The 21,662-nt window shown below is 38.7% G+C and overlaps 3 protein-coding genes across 3 annotated transcripts; all 3 read right to left on the reverse strand.

Moving 5' to 3' along the window:
* Nucleotides 1-602: 602 nt before the first annotated feature.
* On the reverse strand, nt 603-9,884 carry plk3 (polo-like kinase 3 (Drosophila)). Its single transcript, XM_044368326.1, has 15 exons — nt 9,561-9,884; nt 8,434-8,541; nt 8,199-8,315; nt 7,752-7,881; nt 7,538-7,625; nt 6,909-7,004; nt 6,469-6,667; nt 6,217-6,343; nt 5,798-5,913; nt 4,378-4,498; nt 4,186-4,269; nt 3,519-3,681; nt 3,154-3,283; nt 2,849-2,959; nt 603-2,675 (listed from the first exon to the last, which is right to left on the reverse strand). The coding sequence occupies exons 1-15, from the start codon at nt 9,774-9,776 to the stop codon at nt 2,478-2,480; spliced, it is 2,004 nt and encodes a 667-aa protein (XP_044224261.1). The 5' UTR covers nt 9,777-9,884; the 3' UTR covers nt 603-2,477.
* A 932-nt stretch (nt 9,885-10,816) lies between these two features.
* On the reverse strand, nt 10,817-15,058 carry LOC122994437 (calcyclin binding protein). The gene is made up of 6 exons (XM_044369122.1): nt 14,909-15,058; nt 13,450-13,660; nt 13,247-13,343; nt 13,047-13,146; nt 12,463-12,557; nt 10,817-12,040 (listed from the first exon to the last, which is right to left on the reverse strand). The coding sequence occupies exons 1-6, from the start codon at nt 14,924-14,926 to the stop codon at nt 11,878-11,880; spliced, it is 684 nt and encodes a 227-aa protein (XP_044225057.1). The 5' UTR covers nt 14,927-15,058; the 3' UTR covers nt 10,817-11,877.
* A 1,392-nt stretch (nt 15,059-16,450) lies between these two features.
* mrps14 (mitochondrial ribosomal protein S14) lies at nt 16,451-20,517 on the reverse strand. Its single transcript, XM_044369351.1, has 3 exons — nt 20,411-20,517; nt 17,741-17,905; nt 16,451-17,040 (listed from the first exon to the last, which is right to left on the reverse strand). Exons 1-3 carry the CDS (start codon nt 20,477-20,479, stop codon nt 16,858-16,860), a joined length of 417 nt encoding a protein of 138 aa, XP_044225286.1. The 5' UTR covers nt 20,480-20,517; the 3' UTR covers nt 16,451-16,857.
* Nucleotides 20,518-21,662: the final 1,145 nt, after the last annotated feature.

The following is a 21,662-nucleotide window of genomic DNA, read 5'->3' on the forward strand; positions in this document are numbered from 1 at the left end:
TGTGTACATATACATTTTCATCCTCAGCTAGTCCTGCTGCCACTAATGATGTGCAAATCTCTGAGCTAGAAGCTTCATTTTAGGCAAATCACATTTTCCTCAACAAAATGTGAATTTGTGCTCTGTGTTTCAGAGATCCCCTGCTGGCTCTGTGGTTAATCTCTGGTAACAGTCAGCTTTCCCTGTTAGATTGCAAGGTTCTGGGTTCGATACTGTCTCAGGGCAGTGCTCATCATAAAATTGTGCTTATGAACAAACTTGCTTTATAGGTTTATCATGTACCATCATTCAATGCGACTCCAGTGCTCTTTACTATTATAATGAAGCCATGATGAAGAGAGATATACATGTTAAAAAAAAAAATAAAAAAAAAAGGTAATCCTTTGTCTTTGGGTAGCAGTATATCCAAAAAGTCCAGTGGTTAAAGATGTTACCACTTAAGTGCCCCTTTTAGATTCCAATGTTATGAGTTTGATTCCTGCTATGGGAAACACTCAGTGATACTAGCATCCACTGGCACAAAACACAAAAACACCCCTCCTTGTCACCTGTCTCCCCTCTCTTCAAATTAAGTTCTTATTTAAATGTGTGACAAGAGCAAATGAAGTTTTCAATAAACTTTATTTTTGTCCCATTTTCCCCCAATACGTTACATAGAAAAGGTGATCGGAATTGAACATTTCCTTGTGTCAAGACCGTAACATTTGCACAATAAATAAAAAAACATGTATAAATAAAAAATAAATAAACAGGACATTATGTGCCAAAAAATAAGGACTCTTCTGAATTGGCAGATGGCTTTCACAATGTTGGGTTTTTGAAAACACATAATACTTGCATTCCAGGTCACAGTTTTTAGGATACAACTCTTGGTCGAGAAAGCGATGTAAACCGATAAGGATTACAGTACAGTACAACAGAGTACAATGTTTTTTTTTTTTCCATAGTAGATATTACTGGGATATACACATTTATGATACCAGTTGTTTCTAAAAGCTTATACCAGGTAGTGAGAGTGTAGTGCTATTGGACTTGCTTTTAAACTTGGCTCAAAGTACAAAAGTAAATCCAACCAGTAAAACCCATCTCGAATCTTGTTTGTATCCAGCTTGACATTCACAAAGGGTTGTTATTGCACTATACAGACATCCCTCAAAAAGGCACTTTTATCCCCCCTCCGCCCCCCCATTTTCTGACCAACAGTTTTGTTGACCAGCACATGTGGCACACACACCTACTGTATGTGAGTTTAAAACAGAATCATTTTAAAAACCAACGAAGAAAACGCCTTTTGGTATTTGGTAGTTAAAAACAAATAAAACATATGTGGTAGTAAAAGGTTTTGCTTTTCAGATGAAATTAGAAAAAAGAAAAAAAAAAAAGTGCAAAATTGTGTTGCTCCCATAGCCCCTTTAGTATGCTGTGTACCACATCAGTGAAATTTGTTTCTAATAAACTATCTAACAAAAAAGACAAGTGATGTTGGAGCAGAAGCAGTGAATCTCTAAACTTCAGCATCACTATTATCAAATAAGGCCAGGAATGTTTTTTGTGCATGTGAGGTCAAGACCGTAGTGTGATCCTAAAGCTGGCTCATATTCTTTTTTTTTTTTTTTTTTTTTTTTAAAAAGAAAAAAAAAAAAAAAAAAAAAAAAAAAAAAAGAGAAAGAAAATGAATGTGTGCACCATAGTCCATAGAGGCCAGAAACCAACCGAGGGTAGGAGGGTCGCTCTATCTAATCAAACCACAGTTCTTCCCAAAGCATCTCTGCTGTAAGATCACTGTTCCAGTGCAAGTCAACGACAAATGACCTTGCAGCTAAAATACTTTTTTTTTTTTTTTTTTTTTTTTTTTTTAGAAACAAATCTAAAAAAAGCATTCCAGCTGCAAGATTATCCTTGTTCTGTTGCTAGCAGATAGGACCAATTTTAGTGTTTAGATACCTTTGAGAAACCATGCCTGGGTTATCGGCTGTCAGGGGAAGCTGAAAGCTGCAGGGATGGTTGGTGGCTTTGAAAAGATCCAGCCAAGAAGCAGTGATTTTGAGTGAGTGAGGGAAGGTAATAGGAGTTTGGGTGTTCATGTAGGCATCTGCCTGTGAGGGATCCATCATTTCAGGCCAGGTAGGTGTCTCTTATTTTAGGTATCAATACCTTCCAGGTACCTTTGAGGCATATGCTGGACAGGCACAAACCCTTGAGGCAGATGCTGCATCGGGCAACTTCCTGACTGCTTGATGTTTATCAAGGTCACTCAATTTGATAATCAGCTGCCTAAGCACCAGTCCAGACAAGAATATTGCTCAGAAGACTTGAGCAGCCTTCCATCGTCAACTGAAGAGGCGTCAGCCCCTCTCAGCACTGCCTTGAGAAATTATATCAAACAGTCAGGCTGCCTAAGAAGAAGGTGGTAACCAGTCAGGTTGCCTCTAAGGCAGCTGCCACTCAGGCAGCCTGGGAGGCACTGAGCTGTGCTTTCAGGCATCAGCATGGTGTTGGAGCAGCTGGACCACATATCGGAGTCTGTGTCGTAGTTCAGAGGTGCAGCCCATCTCATTTAGCATGCTGAGGAGGTAAGTGTAGGAGACGCGGTCCCGGCTGATGTAGGTGAGCAGGTAGGAGTCATCAGATGACTTGCACAGGATGATCTTGGTGTGGTCTGTGTAGAAGTTAACCTGGAGGGGTTTAAAAATAATGGATGGGATTTAAGAAAAGGAGGGCCATAATTCAAAACAACCGTTACCAAAAAGTGATGAAATCTGAAGTAACTTTAGAGACTTGTATTGTATCAAATTGAAATACATTCTGCATAAAATCTATAGAACAGAAATTATCAGCTTGTTCGAACCTGTAGAGTGCCATTGTTGAAGAGCATGACAAGTGCGTGGTCAGTCTTCACCCACTGGAGCAGCAGAGGAGGAGAACTTGAGACCTGTTCCTCACAGTGCAGATCTCCACCCTGAGGAAGACAGAAAACATTTGAGTTTAGATCACATGATGTCAATTCTTAGACAACTTTGAAAACCTACAAAAATTAGTTAAAAAAATCCCACTTATTTTAAAGTTAAATGCATATGATCATCATTTAGTATTTGATTAACCAAACTAGTGGCTGCACCCTGCCAGCTAAAAACAATAAAATACACCTCATACCTCCATAAGGTTCTGTTCCATGTAGTTGGCCATGAGCTCTACAATTTGTTTCTGGCTGCGAAGCTGCTCAGGTAGAGAGTTGGCAGGGAAAGTGAAGTGTTTGTTGTTGGTCAAGCAGTAGTGGACAGTTCTGTTTGGAGAGAAAACCAAATATAAATTAGAAACATTTTGAATTTTGATTGAGGACAAAGTTAAAAATTTGAAGATGCCCTTAATAATAATGGCATCATGATCAAAAAATGAATGTTTGATTAGGGACCACCATGTTGGCTTTATAAAAATATGTGACCCTAACCTAACCCTATGCACACTGAGTAAGTGTTCACACGAACCCTTAAACACTGAGGCTTTAACATGGTACTTACTTGCGTTGGTCACAGAGACTGAGATGTGTTCCCTCGTTGAAGAGAACACCGATGCTTTGGTTTGAGAGCTGGTAGCCAAAACCATATTTGTTTGAGTAGTCGACCCATTTAGTCACCCACAAGAAGGACTGTGGCCTGGACAAGCAGGGTGGGTTTCTAGTGGCTGGAGAGAGAAAAAAAAAAAAAAAAATGTTAGGAACTGTAGAACAAATTTCCCAGCAGAAAAATAATATCAAAGAGAGACTACAGTAGGAAATAAAAAGTAATGTTTACACTTCTAGAAAGTCCAAGTCAGCATTTCACTACAAATGTTAAGGAAGCTATAAGTTTGGGGTCCTTCAGGCTACATGAGTCAGCAGAATTCAAGAGGATTTTAAGAAATGGCTGAGACAAGCAAAAGATCTGGCTGATTAAACTTGAATGATTCTTTATCATTTCCAATTCAATGCAACAAAAGAAAGACGTAGCTCATGTTAGAGGAAGCAGCATTTATCTGCTGTGCTGTTTTGGTACTCTGTAACCCAATCTCAGATGCAATGACTTAAAGATGCTGCTCAGCATTTGATGTTACATACATCAGATGTGACTTGACAAAATATTATTGTTAAGCTTTAGAGCAAAAGTGCTCTTACAGTCTAATATCTCAGTTTACTCTGGGCTCTCCTACCTGCAGGCATGGTGGCTAAACAGCCGTTGAGAATTTTCATGGCCGATTCAGCCACAGCTGCTGGGGTTAGGACATCCTCACATGCTGGAGAGAAAACACAAAGCAAGTGAAACACTGATCGCGAAAGACAAAGTTTTAAAAAGACAAATATGAGAAAAAGATATCTATTCAGGGGAAGTATTGTAAACCTACGCTCAGTGCTGCTGGCCATGGTACCCTTGAAGGAGCGGGAGATGGACTTCCTGGATTCCTCCTCAGCGGGAGTCTGTTCTAGAGGCACAGAGCTGACCAGCTGGCCGGTGGGAGATTGCACCTGAGGAGCAGCGATAATTATTTTAGAATGTCAATGTCAACAGAAAGAACATAAGTGGTTTCACATGCACAAAACAGCTTGCCAAAAAAAGGTAACTACAGAACTAAAAATAACCTCTTGCACAATTGTTAAGTGTTGTGGGACTAAACACTCACCAAGCAGATACTTTATTTCTAAATTCTGCTACAGCTTAGTGTTTTTGCTTCATTGGTTTTGAACGTTCTAATCAGGTGCATTTCACTGCAACTGCACTGGTATGAAACTACTTTTAGTACCACAGTTTCCTTCTGTGTGCTTGCTAGCCTGATGCAAGTTTCTAATGTCATGTTATCACAAAACCTTTTTCACCTTGAAGTGTTCATATTTAGCCTGACACAGCAGTCCGTTTAGTATGTCTTGTCTTTATGTAAACATACTGTATCTAAAAAAAAGTAAAGTACTTTTGACTACTACTTTGTGGTGGCGTAGAAAGAAAAACAAAATGAGTACAGCATATGCTCCTTGACAACAACCTTTAAAAAAAAAAAAAAAAAAAATCAAGGTCATTATCAAGCCAATAAAGAACTTAACACTCCAAAAAGCAAACAATGTAGTTCCTATTGGGCTCTATAAATAGCAACTATATCAGTCTGAATAGGGATTGGTCATCTGAGCTTCCTACTATTCTGGCATTTAGTCTCAGCTTCAGTTGTAAATAATATTTTCAAAATGAATACCGAGATAGCCTGTAGTATTAAAAAAAAAAAAAAAAAAAATTGGATTTTGCCAATTATGCAATAACCTCACTTTCATACCACAAAAACTGTCCTAAATGTCTAAATCTGCTTCAGTTTAATTATTAACAGCTACAACAAACAGACTGTGCTACATTTATTATCTCAATCTGACAAGCTGAAGGACTGCTGGGACAATACAGCATCTTTCAGTGCAATTTCAAAGCTTATAGCCAAAGAACAAACTTCTGAAACCTTTTTAAGAAGGAAAACAATTCCTTTCTCTGTTAAAACCACAATGCACTGTTCAAATAATATGGCTGCCCAATATTCAAAGCTGGTATTTATAAGATAGTTTTATTGTATAAATGAAATGCTGTGAAGGTGCTTTGCATCCCTGAATCTGAAGTTTGTCATGACGAGTGTCATGAAACCATGTACCTCCATTGTTATCCTTGCAGATTTAAGATTAATTGAGAACAGTTGTGGGATTTGATTACATTATTAAATAGCTGGATTTACCCCATTCTTGTTTGCAGTTAAAAAGAGGCCAACATTGGAAAGTAGAGGAGGAAAAAAAAAGTACCTCATTGGGTCCGACTGTTTTGTAGCTGATCTGCCGGTTGATGGAACATTTAACGATGCCCGACACCAGCTTGGAAATGTCTTTGTCGTCTTTCTCCTCGCATGGAATCTTCTCCACTGCAATGGCAAGATTTTTGTATTGTAGTCACAACAATCATGTTCAGCAACAGAAACCTTTAAACACCTACTTCCTGGAAAAGTTAAAGGGAAACTGAAGTTTAAGTGTTCTACAGTTTAAACTTTTTTTTTTTTTTTTTTTTTTTTTAAAAAAAACGTCAATTCTCATGAGACAAAACTAGATCAGCAAGGTGTTGCATAATTACATTTGGAATGACATGAATGTGTAACTAATCCGATGACACATACAAAAGAGACGACCTGGTCCTTCTAGTGTATCAGTCACTGACTGCTGCTGCTTACCTTTTGCTTTCTTCTTGCCAAAGAGACTCTTGGCCATTTTAGTGAAGAATTTCTTGGCAGGGCTGGGGGGGTGGAGCTCGGGCACCATCACACAGCTGCTGGGGGGAAGTTTATCAGGAGTGAAACCCTAGAGAAGGAAGAGGAAGAATGCAGAGAAGAATGCATTAGCATTTCAATATCTAGATAACGGCAAAACAGATCAATAAATAAAATCCCATTAGAAGGGGGAAAAAAAGCATCCGTTTTGCATACTTTGGTGAAGAATTCATGGTTGAGGATCTGGTCTAGGGTCAGTCTGTCGCTGGGGTTTTTCTGTAGGATGCCTGAGATGAGTTTCTGTGCAGTAGGGGAAAGCGTGGAGGGCAGGTGGTACCGAACTTCCTTTATACACTTGTAGGTCTCCTTTAGGTCAAGCGTCTCAAAGGGAGGGTTGCCGCACATCAGCGTGTACCTGGACGGATGAAACCGAGGCAACCCATTGTTTACTCAAGCAACAAAACCTGATGATTTAGACCAAAACACAATCTCATTGCTTAAGTAAAACATCCTCATTTTGCTGTTGACTAAGGATGGTCATTCATGTCCTTGCTTGCCACATGAAAAATCATTTACTAAATGTTCTTCTTCACTTACATAACTCACATGACTGCACAAAGCAAGTTACTCCAGGTTAAAATTAGCACAACACTTACATGACGCATCCGAGGGACCAAACGTCAGACTCTGTGCCGTGGCCCTGTCTGTTGAGCACCTCAGGAGCCAAGTAGTTGGGAGTCCCACAGATTGTTCTGAGGAGGATGAGTAGATAAATTTAATCTCAAAACGATTGAAATTGTTTCATTTCTGTTCAGTAGTAACCCATACAGACTATGAAGTGGTGGCAGTGATACATATTTTTTTTTTTTTTCACACTGTACTCATTGCTCTGGTATTCCACAGGAAGGTGTCAAACAGGAATTGAAACTGCTCTAAGCGGTACTTGCAACTGCTACCAGGAAACTGGTTTAGTTAGGTTCTTTCTTGGGGGGAAGCAGTGGGAGGAAGATGTTCTAGTGTACCTGACGTAATGGTTATAAAGGTTAATGTGCCTTATGCAAGCCTAGAAAGTAGCCAACAGTGTAATATTCAGGTTTCTGGATATTATATTTATGTACAGGAGCCACTCCTGGAGAGGCAAAAATAAAATAAGGATTTTGTTCCAATTTATCATCATCAAATAGCTATTTTTTCAGTCTGAGTTTGTGGCTACCTTTATTAGATGTATACCTATAGAGGGAAAAAAAAAAAAAAAAAAAAAAAAAAAGTAGTAAAAAATGCTAACTTTTTCCTCTGTTCGACTGTCTCCAGTTTGGCAGCGAGGCCAAAGTCTCCCAGCCGCAGCTCCATGTTCTCATTGACAAAGAAGTTGCCTGAAAGAGACAAAAACATTTGTCCAGTCAGCATTCCACAGATAACATGTGCCTGTCCAAAGTCACAGCGGATTCCTGGGATGCTTTTGTGTTCGTATGCCACGTTGCAGTCACATGCTCACGTACCTAGTTTGAGATCTCTGTGTAGGATTCCTCTGCTGTGGAGGTACTTGAGGCCGGATATGATCTGTCTGAGGTAATATCGCACCTCTGGTTCTGTGAGTGTGTGTCTCGCCTTCCAAATGTGTGCGAGGGACTGCAGAGACAGAGCAATGAGTGAACTGTCAACCCTGCATTCGTCATAGGGACGGTACACACGCCATACACACACACACAGATTAGATGGTGTTATAATTTGTCATGCAGGTGGGTGCCTGGGAATTTACATCAGTAGTGATATAGCTGTTCAGAATGGATGCATTACATATGGTAAAAAAAAGAAGAAAAAAGGAACCGAATATAGTCTGTACAGTCTATTGCATCACCACTGTAGAGCATTACAAGACAAGCTGCATAGATGCAAACAAACCACATACACAATGCAAACTGTTCTAGAGATTTCTGAAGTCTCACCTTCCGACTGCAGAGCTCAAGGAATATGTAGATGTTTTCTTGGTCCTCAAAATGATGAGAGAACTTCACCACATGCTTGTGTGACAGGGTCTTGTGGAGCTCAATCTCATTTGTAATCTGTCAAAATGATAATTCTTTTGTAAGCGTATTTCAATCTTAACATAATCCAAATAATGTGTTCAGGTTATGCAACTGCCTCTCTGCAAGACACACTGATATACACAAGATCGTGTACCTTGTCCCTCTGGTGCGGTTTGGACACCCTGCTTTGTGGAATCACCTTCACAGCATACATTTTGTTGTTGGAGAGGTCTGTCATCTCATAGCATCGAGCAAAGCCACCCTTGGGAGGGACAAACAACATGATCAGTTGACAGAGCAGCAGGTAGAAAACCTGCAATGACTATAAATGTGCCAAAATGGCAGGTTTTTGATTTGAGGATCAGTAGCTAAAACAGCAGACAATTGATTCAACAATGATTGAGCCAATTCTGAAAGCCTGGTGTGGCTATAAAACAGGGGAAGGAATAAACAATCCAGCATTTAACTTCATTTAAAAAACGGGGTTAAATCATCATTTCATAATCAAGATAGTCCAATCAGTTGATCAGCATCCTTTGTTGCCTTAGATGCTCTAACCGAAAATACCATGTTTACTGCTGTTTATTCATGCATTTTTCTTTGCCCACTGGTAGCTTCAGATGCAATCAAGACTATGTACGCTTTGAGGGCATGAGGGATGAGGCGGACAGAGCTGCTGCATTCATTAACCGTGAAATTGACGGAGACGTTTCCAGCTCTGCGGCAGGCAGCAGAGAAAAGACTTGGCTGGGTGCCCGACGCAGCGTATTGATGACGAGCAACATGTTGATACAGTCGCTCCATTCATACAGCGCACTTACTGTGTCACAAATCATGATAGCGTCGTAATTGTCAGGGAGTGGAATCACGGGTATGTCAGGCAGCTGTATTTTTGGTTTAACAGTCGTCTGAAAGATTGTTACAATAACACTAAATAATAGTTATAATTAAGATTTTATCAGGTGTTGCCAATCATGTGTGATAACGAGAGCTGGGCACACCTTGCGCCTGATTGATTCAGCCATGACGCGCACAGCAGGGGGAAATTGGTCACATCCACCACGAGGTCATTCCCTATTCCCGCATTAGTAACACACCTGGAAAAACAGCTGCTGGTGAATTTTAATCATCAGTAGATTCCGCATCTATAACTAAAACAGCGACTCGTTGAAAGAGATTCTAGATCCATCTGTCGCCTCTGATAAAATGCCTTAAAAAACACTCAAGATTCCGGTGTCTGAGCGAGACAAACACATGTATAATCAAAAAAAATCATTGTACCTTTCCCAAAAGCTTCCCTTTACTGTAGGATCTTCCAGTCTTGGAGTCTGTCACCACCTGGGCCAGCTCGGGTTTGGTTTGTTCGGGTTTATTCCTGCTCGTTTTCACCGGGGCAGAGGACTGTTGGGGTCCACGCTCCGGAATAGGCTTAAATAAATCCGCATTCATGGTGTGGCACGAAATACGCTGCGCCGCAGTGAAACAACCGGTATCCATTTAACGCGGTGGTATAAATTATCAGTCTGTATGTCCTTCTCTCTTATTCTTTTCAGTAGTTGGTCTTGTGCGTAACGATGTATCCATCTGGCGTGTCTGGGCACTGCTCTGACTATATACGAGCAGCGACGTCACGGAGGAGGAGGCGGGGAGAGGCGGAGCACAAGGGAGAGAGGCCAGACGATTTGCTCAGATAAAGTTTCAATCAAAAAATGTATCTGGAATTTAAGAAAAATATGAATGAAACACCTCATGAAAAAAAAATCAGTCTAAACTCACGTTGATGTAGCTCATGTCTCAGTGCTGCTGTTACCCGGCCAGCAGCTCCAGATATGTCATCTCCACACTACAGCATGTTGAGTAGGTTACTACAAAATCTCCTATTGTTTTTAATCGAATTTAAATCTTCATTTGTCTTGTAATTGTCTGTAACTAATCCCTGTGATAATTCTGATGAAAAAAATGTTAGAAATCATATTAGTTTTAGACACAGATTTGTTACTCCATCAAAACCTTCATAAGTCTCTTCAAATCTAGCATTTCTATAATAATAAAACTGAAACTTGTGTTTTATTTCCCTTGAGCATGTGTAATCTCCCGAGAAAACCTCTGTGAACTGCTGATCCCAGCTGCCACCTGCTGGACAAAATCTGAAGTTCGTCTGCAGGGCTTTGTATAATTTATTTTAACTCTTTAAACGTAGGTTTACATTGTGTTGTGTCAATATAGGCAAAGACAGGACATTAATCATTAAAAACTGTGCTGCATCACAAACAATAATCTACAGTATCATTTTTGTTCTGGTAGTATCTGGACCACTGCTCATTTTAACATTTATTTTAATGTTTATGTAAATGTTGATGTGGGCAGATGATTGAGTGCAGTGTTCTTAGTCAGGACTATTTAATTAAGACATATCCAAACTCTTCAAGACATTGTGACACATGCATAATGTGACATTTATTAATTGTTGCTTATAAAACTGAATCAAATCTTGTCTGATCTCAAAAAACAGCAAAAAAAAAAGAGGCAAAGAAGACTCAAGTTCAAGAGCTGTATTTGAGAGAACTGCATGAACAACCTGAGGGCGGGAAACAATAGATGTAAACTGATGACAAACGCCAAAATTAAAAAAACAAAAACAAAAAACCCCAACTATTTAAGTAGAACATAAATCTTTACATTATTCACAAATGTTGGAAGGAAAATCCCCATTTTAACAGCGCTACCATAAGTAGAGAGTTAGAGCAGAAAAATGTCCAACATCATAAAAATGCAACAAGTCACATTAAGGAATTACAAAGAATGTGTTTTAGAGCATCACACTATGCAACAGGTATGAGTCAATGCATTACATTTCAAACACAGACCCATGCAGTGATGTAAACTATTACACTAGATAGATGCATGAGTAGTACTGTCGTTTGATCAGTTTATGGAATGACAAAAAATAAAGGCTAACGTGAAAACTTAGAAAAAGTTAAGAAGAGCCCCCTGGTTGTCTTAATTTAAGGAATATGAGCATGACTTTGGCAAATCTACACTTTTTGTACAACATTTGAAAAATCAATTCAGTTTAGCTGCATTGAATTCTGCACAGGAACACCATTAACAAGAATTGACTTTACAGAACATGTCTCACATTTTTTTAACGAACCTGGTACAATCCAAACCATGAAGTAGTGAAGTAGTGATGACCTGATTACTTTCTTTTTACCCTTTTAATCTGGCTTTGCAAAACCCAAAGCAGTGATGAAAAGGTGTAATTTCTTTCTGTGTGAGGTTGCCACCTGGTGGACAGGACGATTATTTCTGTTTATGACCTTTCCTAAAGCAATTTGTCAGTTTTATGCACTGAGGTCCCACAATTAACAGAGCCTGCTTTTCTAAACAAAGCCGAAATGAGACCATCCAGGTCTTTGACATTGTTCCCAGCTCCTTATTTATGAGATGCATATCCAATTTCTAGATTTGCGGAAATATGATTTAAATATTGGACATAAGTTTCAAGCCATAACATTCAATCTTAAAGTCATTTCAGCTGAGAGTTGCCCTGGCAGCTCTCTCTTGGTCCTGCAGTGGAAAAAGGTGTGATTGCAGTTCAGAAATCCATCATGTCTCCTCCTCTGATTTTCTTTTCTTGGGACTCCGACCAGGCTTTGTTGATGGTTCTCTTCATCTCGTCATCGCCCTCTGAGTAGATCTTCTTCAACATGCTCATCAGGCCCTCGCTGGGGTCGGCATTCTCATCGACAGCGGGTTTACTGTTGGGAGGCAACAGGAAAGTAGGATAAAGAGTTTCTATGTGTTCAGCAGAATAGCTGGGGTTTTCATTTTGTGTGCATGCACCCAGGTTGCATTATATACAGCACATAATCTACAGTGACACCTGGCACGCAGACATGGTACCGCACTTCATGGAACAGGCTTCTGCATGCTCCAGGGTACTGTCAGATAAAACTACTGGCAGGGCTTAAAATAGTTAGAAAATTATGGTTATTATAGCCAATATAGTTACTGATGACACATTAGCATTAGTAGAAGTATCAGTAGTGGTACAAATCATATACCTTGTACAAACTAACTTATTTGAAGCATGCAGTGGCCTTAATTCACTTAAAATCCCTGCTTTGCGCATATTGCTTCAAATAAAATGTACAAATATTCCTTATTTCTATGAACTTACTCTTTCTCTTTCGACTGCTTGTCCACCTTTGTTAGGCACTCCCACTTCTTTGTTGCCTGCTTCTTGCACATGATCATCACCATGTCTGTTTTTATCTGTTGAGGGGAAGAAATATGGTTAGAGGCCTTTTGAGAAGCCAGCAAGAGTCATATTTTTCCCAGAAGTTGCCAGACCTAACCCTGCATTCAACAGTTGGCTGCATGCAAAAGGACTGTTAGATGCTCATGTTTCTTTGTTGCTGCTGGATCTGATGGAAACATTTAGCAATTATTGAACAGAACCTTAGCAATGAGAACTTGATAAAACAAACAAAACAGCTCCAAGATGTTAAAAGGTGTAACATAACATTCAAGCCTCAGAAATGAACTTATGACATTATGTTGTGAGATATAACACTTTTTAGTCATTGTAACAGCTTAAATGTTATAAGTTAGGCCCATTTGCTCTTTCTCATTTTTGAATGTTAAGCTGTTGAACTCACTGCCTCAGTTTATCTACAAGCCACCAGCAGATGACTCAAAAACATCTATTGCTGCTCATAAGATACAATCTAGTGCCTTAACTGATGAATAGGCTTTATTCACCTTTTTATAGCTGTCCTTCTCATCGATTGGATATAACAGATTGAGAACTGTCATCTGATGATTTTTCCCATCTAGATCCTTCACAAGCACAGAAAATGACCTGCAACAGAGAGAACAAGCAGATGCAATTGTATGGTTAATGGCATCTGACAAATAATAAGCAATGTACTATGCTTGTATCAAGTTGTAAATCAACTTACTTTTCTGTAAAGTTGACGTCCACATTTTCTGATGGAATTTTGTGCACATCTTTCAATGTAAGGTAAATTTTGACAAATTTGTCTGACTGGTCCCACGCTGTGTAGGAGATGAAAAGGTGTTAACAGCTTTGAAACACTTATTTTCATTTCTAATTCACAATCTAACTGAAAACAGACTGAAATATTACTAAATGACACTATACCATAGTTTGTGATCTTGACTGTGTATGTTGCCTTTGAGGCTGCAGCTGGGTCTGCCTGTCTCCTGGCCTGTTGCTCCTTCTGTTGTCGTTTGACTGCAATCTCTTTCTCCACCTTTTTCTGCTCCTGCTTTAGCAGCTCCTGCACTCTCTTCCTCTCTGCCTTCTCCAAGAGGGACCCCAGCTCCTGCAAGTCTGCCTCCAATTGGTTGATCTGTGTTAACGAAAGCATTAAATCACTGAAAAATGCACATCCCCGACTTAGACATCTTATACACAGTTTAACATAGGATCTAAATTAGATGCTCTGTCACATCCCAAACTGCTCATTTCACTTCAGTCTAAAGTTTACGGCTGAAATTGATTCTCGATTAGTTGATTGACAAAAAATTCATTTTAATAATCAATCACATACATAATATATAACAGTAAACAAACAAAAACTAAGATTTGCTTGACAAAGATTGCATAGACTTGATTACATTTCTTAAGTTCACATAAATGTAATCATAAGGGTATTTCTGGTCAAGCATCAAGTGTAAGACGCCAGTTTAAAATTTCTCATCGTTTGTGACACTACAATGATCAATTTGTGAAAAACAACAGATCACACATTTATCCATAATGACAGCAACCGGTAACTCCGGTCCTAAAAGTCAAATATTACTTTCTCTGACTCAGTATTTTCGTCTCATCTTTTCTGTCCATTGTCTTTTGTAATGCAGATCACCCTGCTATGTAAACACCATGTAAAATAGTACATTCAATTGTTTATTAACTAGCTTAACACCAAGTGTCTGTCTGGAGTTCTTTACTAGATAAATAGTACCTACACTAATATTTACAGTGATATTTAGCGATAGTCTAGCCTCATCACATTCGTTTACGTCTTCCTTTGCTGCTTTCTTATCAATGTAAGATCATTATTCAAATACATGAACAGGATGGATGACCCTGACTATTAACGTTACACGTGCATGTAACTAAACTGGATGTCATCAGAATCAGTATCAGCTTTATTGGCCAAATATGTTTGAACGCACAAAGAATTTGACCCCAGTTTCCAGTGTAGTCACATTCAATGTATTGAAATATAACTCATACAGAAGACATACAGCTGAATAAGTAGCCTACAGCAGGCTAACACCAGAGACACTTTCCTTTACATGTCTCTGAGGCAAATTAGCATTTGCGTTAGCCGGCTATGTTCACATCCCGCCGACATAACTGGGCAGTTTTATCATCTTTGGAAAACAAGTGATACATATTCACATAAAGGTTTACCAACCACTCGAAGCTAAAGATAAAAAAAATAGCTGACATCATTTTGCCAGTTTGCGGTGGTCGTTATCTAACTAGCTAGCTAATGAAGCATTACTTTCAGTTACCTCAGCTACAACCATACAACCCCTAGTTTAGCTCTGTCGGCCTGCGGTTAACTGGCTAAAAACATGCTATCTACCTGCTCGGTAAGGTCCATTTTAGCCTCGTCTTAGTCAGTTATATTGGCTATTCTCTGCAGTTTGTTTGTCCGCTCTTCGCTGCTATGCACTATACAGTACTTTCACTTTTTTGCATAATCTCCTCCTCTTTCTTCTTCTTCTTCTTCTATGTTTTCAGTCTTCTTCTTCGTCCTTGCAATTATTGGCGGTTGGCGACAGCCTGTAAACACGTTACCGCCACCTATTGGACTGAAGTAGCAAGTCATGATATTTTAAAATTAAAGGACGGGTTCAAAATGTTTCAAGTCTAAAAAAATAACAGCCACGTGCCCAAATGAACAATGTAATATGTTTTTCTTGCCATAATCATTCCTCCCGTTCATACTGGACATTGGAAGATCCATTCATAATGCACTTACAATGTAAGTGATAGGGACCAAAATCCTCAGTCCTCCTGTGCAAAAATGTATTTCAATGTTTATCTTAAACTAATATGAAGCTTCAGCCATCCAAATTAGTCAAATCAATTAGATATCTTTCAACATTACAGTCTTTTTAGTGCCAAAGTCCCTCTTTTTGTTACTGTAATTCCACCGCAGCCCAACAGGGTAACACTGTCCGAGGAAACACAAGGAGGGAATTTGAGGCTAAAAAGACTGTAAATGTGGCAGATATCCACTTAATATGACTAACTCAGACTGATGAAGCCTTATATAAGCTTCAGACCATTTTGAAATACATGTTTGCACAAAATGATTGTGGATTTTGGCCCCCATGACTTGCATTGAAAGCGCATTTGAAGGGGATCTTTTAAACAGCCAGTATGAACAGGAGGAATCATTACAGCAGGGAAAACTTCTTTCAGTGCTCATATGGACACCTGACTGTTGTTTTAAGACAGACTTGAAAGATTGTGAACCTATCCTTTAATACACAGTAAATAAATTTGTCCCACCTGTTTCCTTTGAGTAGTTCTGAAAAAAACTGATAATTCTGATTTATTTTTGGCTCAATGGATGATTGGCAGAGTTATGATTTTGGGATAATTTTAAAAGGAGTACAATCTGATCAAATTTCATTAATGTATGTATTGTTAAAATATGTTTTATTAACATGAAGGTCAGTGGTTCAATTTAATCAAAAGATTGACCATTTTTCTAGGCAGGTTGGGACACAACTCAACTTGGTTTTGGGTCTCTCAGTCATTAAATAATAGAATTTTTCAGTTTCTTTTTACCAAATTTAGAACCAATAAGCCTCCACTTGGCTAAAATACTTATTTTAAAGTTATTGTCTATGTTTTTGAGAAGTCCTTCAAATTGAACATTCTTGTCTATGCTGCATCCTCACTAGGATAAAGGTTTTATTTCAGGTGAATTCCCAGGTTAGTCACCACTTTTATGAAGTGGTAACTGTACATAGTAACTGTATATTTTAATGTTTTATACAAACAAAACATTCCAAAAATAATAAACACAAAATACTACAGTATATTACATTGCTAGTCTCTGTATCAACTTTGCACACATTCTACAATAAAAAGACTTATAAAAAGAGGTTAGTAATGTACAACAGTATTTATTAATCCATTTTTGTTAAGTTACAGGGACATGTAGTTTTCTGAGAAGCCACATTATCATTTTCTCTTTAAATATTACATGTGCTGTCATTTTTCATGTTTATTCAGCCATAGGGAAATAAAAGCAACATACTGCCCTGAACAAACATCATGTAGAGAAATGACAGATTCTCTTCGACATACACAAAATACTGAAAATATGCTGCAAAAAAATCTTGGTTCATTTTAAACATCAAAGCCTCCGAGCCTTTTGTGGACAGTGATGTATATGTTTTTTTTATAATCAGCTCCTGTAATAACTCCTGAAAGTCCGTGTACGCTGATGTTCTGATCACGGCCACTGAAACCATTTGTCACTATCCGATCTTGTTGCATCCACTGGAGCCCAAGTCACCACCTTGCCCTCAGAATACCAGACATCTGGTTGTGGTCAGCTAGGTGACGGAAGACAATCCGGCTAAGTCGCCACCTCCGTTTCACTCCTCTAGGTCGGGAAGTCATCACACACCTGTTGCGTATCCTCACAGGACAGCTGTCTCTGGGTAACGCTGCAATCTCTTTATCCGCCACCTCCTGCAAATATTATAAAACTGTTTAGGAAATCAGTCTTTATTTGTATTTGAAATTATTTTCAATAACTCTGAATGTTGGTTTTTCATCAATCATCACCAACTGCTGTACTTGAAACATGAAAATAATACACTCAGACTCGGCACACTGCTTCCTTTCATGCAGATGAGAACAGATGAGAAGAATTTCAGTACAAATCAATAGGACAGCACTTCTATTTATGAGTTATTAATGCACAGATGTTTCAGACAGATGCCCTTCCACATGTTGTTGGCGTCCAGTGTTGTATCAAAGCACAGATGTAGTTTGTAACATAATGAAGCACAAAAACACAGGCTGTGTCTAAAATGACTCCCTCATTCACTACTCTCTATAAACACTCACTGACAAGTGTACTGACACATAAGTTGAACTGCACTGTGGGACTTTTAGCAGAAAGTAGTGTACATGCCATGGACACTACTTTTTCATGCCAAAGGGATATTCCACCCAGAATTTGGACACTAGAATAAAATGTTGCACAGTATTTAGTTCACTATATAGTAAATACAGAGTGATTTACGACACAGCACAGGGTGTGTTGATGAAGAAGCCTGTAATACATGATCACAGTATATTAAAGATTCACTGTCTTGCGCCGTACGGAGCTGGAAAAGTCACTCATACCAAACAAGTAGACATAGTAGAAATATCGCTATTATACCTGAAGCTCTTTGGGTAGGATGGTGTTCTTCCTCAGTGCATTGATTCGTAGCCTCTCATCAGCATAATCGAAGGCCATCTGTCTTCTCTTGACATCTCTCAGCATCCTCCAGTCAACATAGTAACCCCTCACCTGCTCCACAGCCCCCCAGCAGCTCCTCAGGGCCTGCACACAACATTCCAGCAGTTGTTACTGACTGATTGACAGCTAATATCCTGCATCTGAGTAGCACACACAGAGTGAATGGCTCGAACTGAATTTATTCCAAGATCTGAGGCTATTCCTAAAGGCTCTTAGCAGATTGTAGAACGTAAATACTGGTCACTGACAGGTGTAGATTCACATAGGAATGATGTGGATACATCCCTGCAAACTTTCAGGAAAGATATGCCTACATCTTTGCTAGGGCTGTGCGATATGACGATATATAGCCTCTCGTGTGACGAGAGGAAAATGTTATTTCATATTATGCTCTATCGTGCGTATCGTTGTGATGCAAATTACACTCCTTACAGCAATATTTTTCGTCATTTCGAGTCTGTCCATCTTTTATGCAGATTACATTGATAAATTACTCTTCTTGGCTTTTTACTCGCGAAGCTTTTATTGCACTTACAGTAACATAACGAGTTTAGTTGTGGTCAACTCTGTACCGCTGTCTGTCTCTACTCTGCTGCGCTGCACACACACTGAGGGCTCAGCCCCGCCTGCGCTGAGACAGAGCAGAGGAGCAGCAAGACAGTGACCATAAATGATAGCAAAATGCAGTACAGACTGTCTTTATCTGTGTTATTTACCAAATTTATGTGCACTCTTTAATTTCAGCTCAGTGTGTGAGAGAGAGTCTCTGCTCACTTGACCACAGCTGCTCTCTTTCTCTCGCTGGTGCTCTCAGCTCTCTTTTTCTTTTTCTCTCGTCTTTTTTAAAGTCCGGTAGCCGACAGAAAAGTCTAACTGTTATCAAATGAAGAGAAATGTCCTCCCCTCGTCCTAGTAACGTCTTTGTCCTCCCTCATGGCAGAGTTTACACCTTTGATCAGTCTGATCTCCATCCCGCATGCTATGTAAAGCACACACGGGGGCAGCTTTATGCTGGCGGGGGGAGACGGAGGGGATGGACAAACTATTTATTCATTGAATTAAAATGTGCTATATCGGGATAGGTATAATTATCGGGATATGAAATTACCTATATCAGGATATGAGATTTTGGTCATATTGCCCAGCCCTAATCTTTGCTTGTTATCACAAGGATGAGACTGATTTTGGTTCAATCTCATCATCGCTGTTATGTGCCATAGATGAGTCCACAGTCTGTGCACTCTGTGGAGCAAGCTCACTGCACATGAATAGAGTCACTTAACATCACCTTGTCACCCATCCTCATTGTAGCCTCATATAGCCATCTACCAAGCAAATAGAGCTGCAACGATTAGTTGATTAATCGATTAGTTGTCAACTATTAGCCTAAATTAATCGCCAACTACTTTGATAATCGATTCATTGTTTGGAGTCATTTTTTGAAGAAAAAAAATGTCCAGATTCCCTAATTTCTGCTTCTCAAATGTGAATATTTTCTGGTTTCTTTAGTCCTCTATGACAGCAATCTGAATATGTTTGGGTTGTGGACTGTTAGTTGGGACAAAACAAGACATCAGAGGACATCATCTTGGGCTTTGGGAAAAAATGATCATGTTTCAGTATTTTCTGACATTTTATAGACCAGACAACTAATTGCTTAATCAAGCAAATAATGGCAAGATTTATTGGTAATGACAATAATTGTTAATTGCAGCCCTACAAGCAAATATAACCTATAATGATTGGGGACAAAAGTATGGATTGAAGAAGAATGAAAAATGAGTAATTTGTCTGCAGTTGATTGAGTTGACAAATAGAATAGACAAATAAATGTGATTCTACTGCCATTACTTCATGCATTTTTGTAGTAGAGGAAAGAATGGTAATTCATGTACAGATCACATGCAGCAAGTTATATACACTTCATCTATATACATGCCAGTAGATGGCAATACTTATCTTTGTTACAAAGGATAATGGTATTGTTCAAATTCACGTCATTCTAGCTCGTAGCATAAACTTACTTAAATCCTCTACAGATCTTTGAGATGCAGTTTTAATGAGGGGAAATAATGCTTGTACTTTAATTAAGCACTTGCCTTTTAACGACCTTGATGTCAGCGAACACCGATCAAAATATTCTTATTTTCACAAAATAAACCACATAATTTACTTGCCTCATTTATATATTCCACCTCAGCTTTGTGTGCAATCAAACGTCTTTGCATTGAGTCTCTTGTTAACATAACTGAGACTGATGTGACGTACAAAACATGACGTTATCTTCTAAAAACGATTATAACTCATAGTCTTGTCATCTACCACCGCTAAAAAACAGTAAAAACATATTTCAATTTTACCCCGAGTCAACTAGAAAGCTCCGTTACTATTAGTTACAAACGAAACACTAACTTAGCTTCACTGAATATAAAAGACCTCTGTCAGAAGCTAGTTAGCATTAGCTTCACGTTACACGTCAGACAGTGATATTGTCAGCGTTGCCGTTTCTTTGCTCTCTCACTTGTACGCTATTCAAACGAAATAAAACATTCAAAACCACAAAATCAAATGTTATAATAAGCAAGTTACCTGCTTAGGGGCGTAGACAGTGGAATAAAGGGCATTTAACCCTAAACATGCTATCCTGTGGGCAGCCATAATGGATTTGATTTGTTGTGCAAAAACTACAGAAAGAGGAAGATAAAACCCTGAAAATACCGCCGCCTGTCGACCAGGAGGTTGAAACGATACATGATACCAGAATTCAGCTGCCAGGCTCCTAATAAGACAAGGTAGTCCAAGTTTCTTTTAGTATCATAAAGTGCTTTTACTTCTTTTTAAAGCTCTTAATGCGTTAGGACCAGCCTACGCCACAGACAGCTTGACATGTTAGGCCACTGTCCCACATGCCTTTATAGGTCATCTGCTGCTGGTTTCTTAGAGATTGGAAATCGGGCCCACAAGAAAATTCACTATCATTCATTCAATATCAGAGCAGACATAGCTAATTTAAAAAAAAAACAAAAAAAAAAAAACCCCAGCTAAAAACATATTTGGCTACAATCTCACATTTTATCAACTCCCTTCCTTACCTTGACCTTTGACCTTTTAATTTTTTACCCACATATCCTAATTTTATCGGCCTTTCATTGTTTTTGTTTGTTTTATTTGTTTGCCTGTTTTTGTTTCTTTCTTCTTATCTGTTTTTATTGATCTTTGATTTTACTGTGTCCTGGTATTTTGTCTTTGTCATTTCCAGTAAAGCACTTTGAGCACCTTGTATGAAATGTGTAATACAAATAAAGTTATTAGCCTATTATTATTATTATGATACATGAAGGTAATGTAAAACACACACTCCCCATCTTTAAAGTTCCTCTCCATTTTGCTCCTACAGTTGGATGTTTGAGCTTCACTGTGCAGAATGATGTATTTTGTCACTAGAAGGTGGTTTTCACACTCATCATTCAGAAGGAATAGATGCCATTTTAAAGATTTTAACTTTTTTTTCAGAAAAAACATATCAGATACATTATTATTCCAAGCAGAGTATTTTGCATGTCTTAATACATGTATGGAGGGGTCTTTAACCCTCCTAATGTGTTATAAAAGAGTTTACACCTTTAGTGTTCACGGGCCAAATTTGACCTGTATTTGAATTCATTAACAAGCACTGAAAAAAACACCAATTTTCATCCAGTAAAATATTTTACCTGCTAAATGACTTATTATTCATCAATAACCATAATATATATACTTACTTTGGTATTTTATGTACCTTAGACCACATTTAACTCACAATGTACAAATCATTTTTAGTCTAAAATAGTCACAATTTATC

Source organism: Thunnus albacares, chromosome 12, assembly GCF_914725855.1.
Source record: "Thunnus albacares chromosome 12, fThuAlb1.1, whole genome shotgun sequence".
Lineage (NCBI taxonomy): Eukaryota > Metazoa > Chordata > Actinopteri > Scombriformes > Scombridae > Thunnus > Thunnus albacares.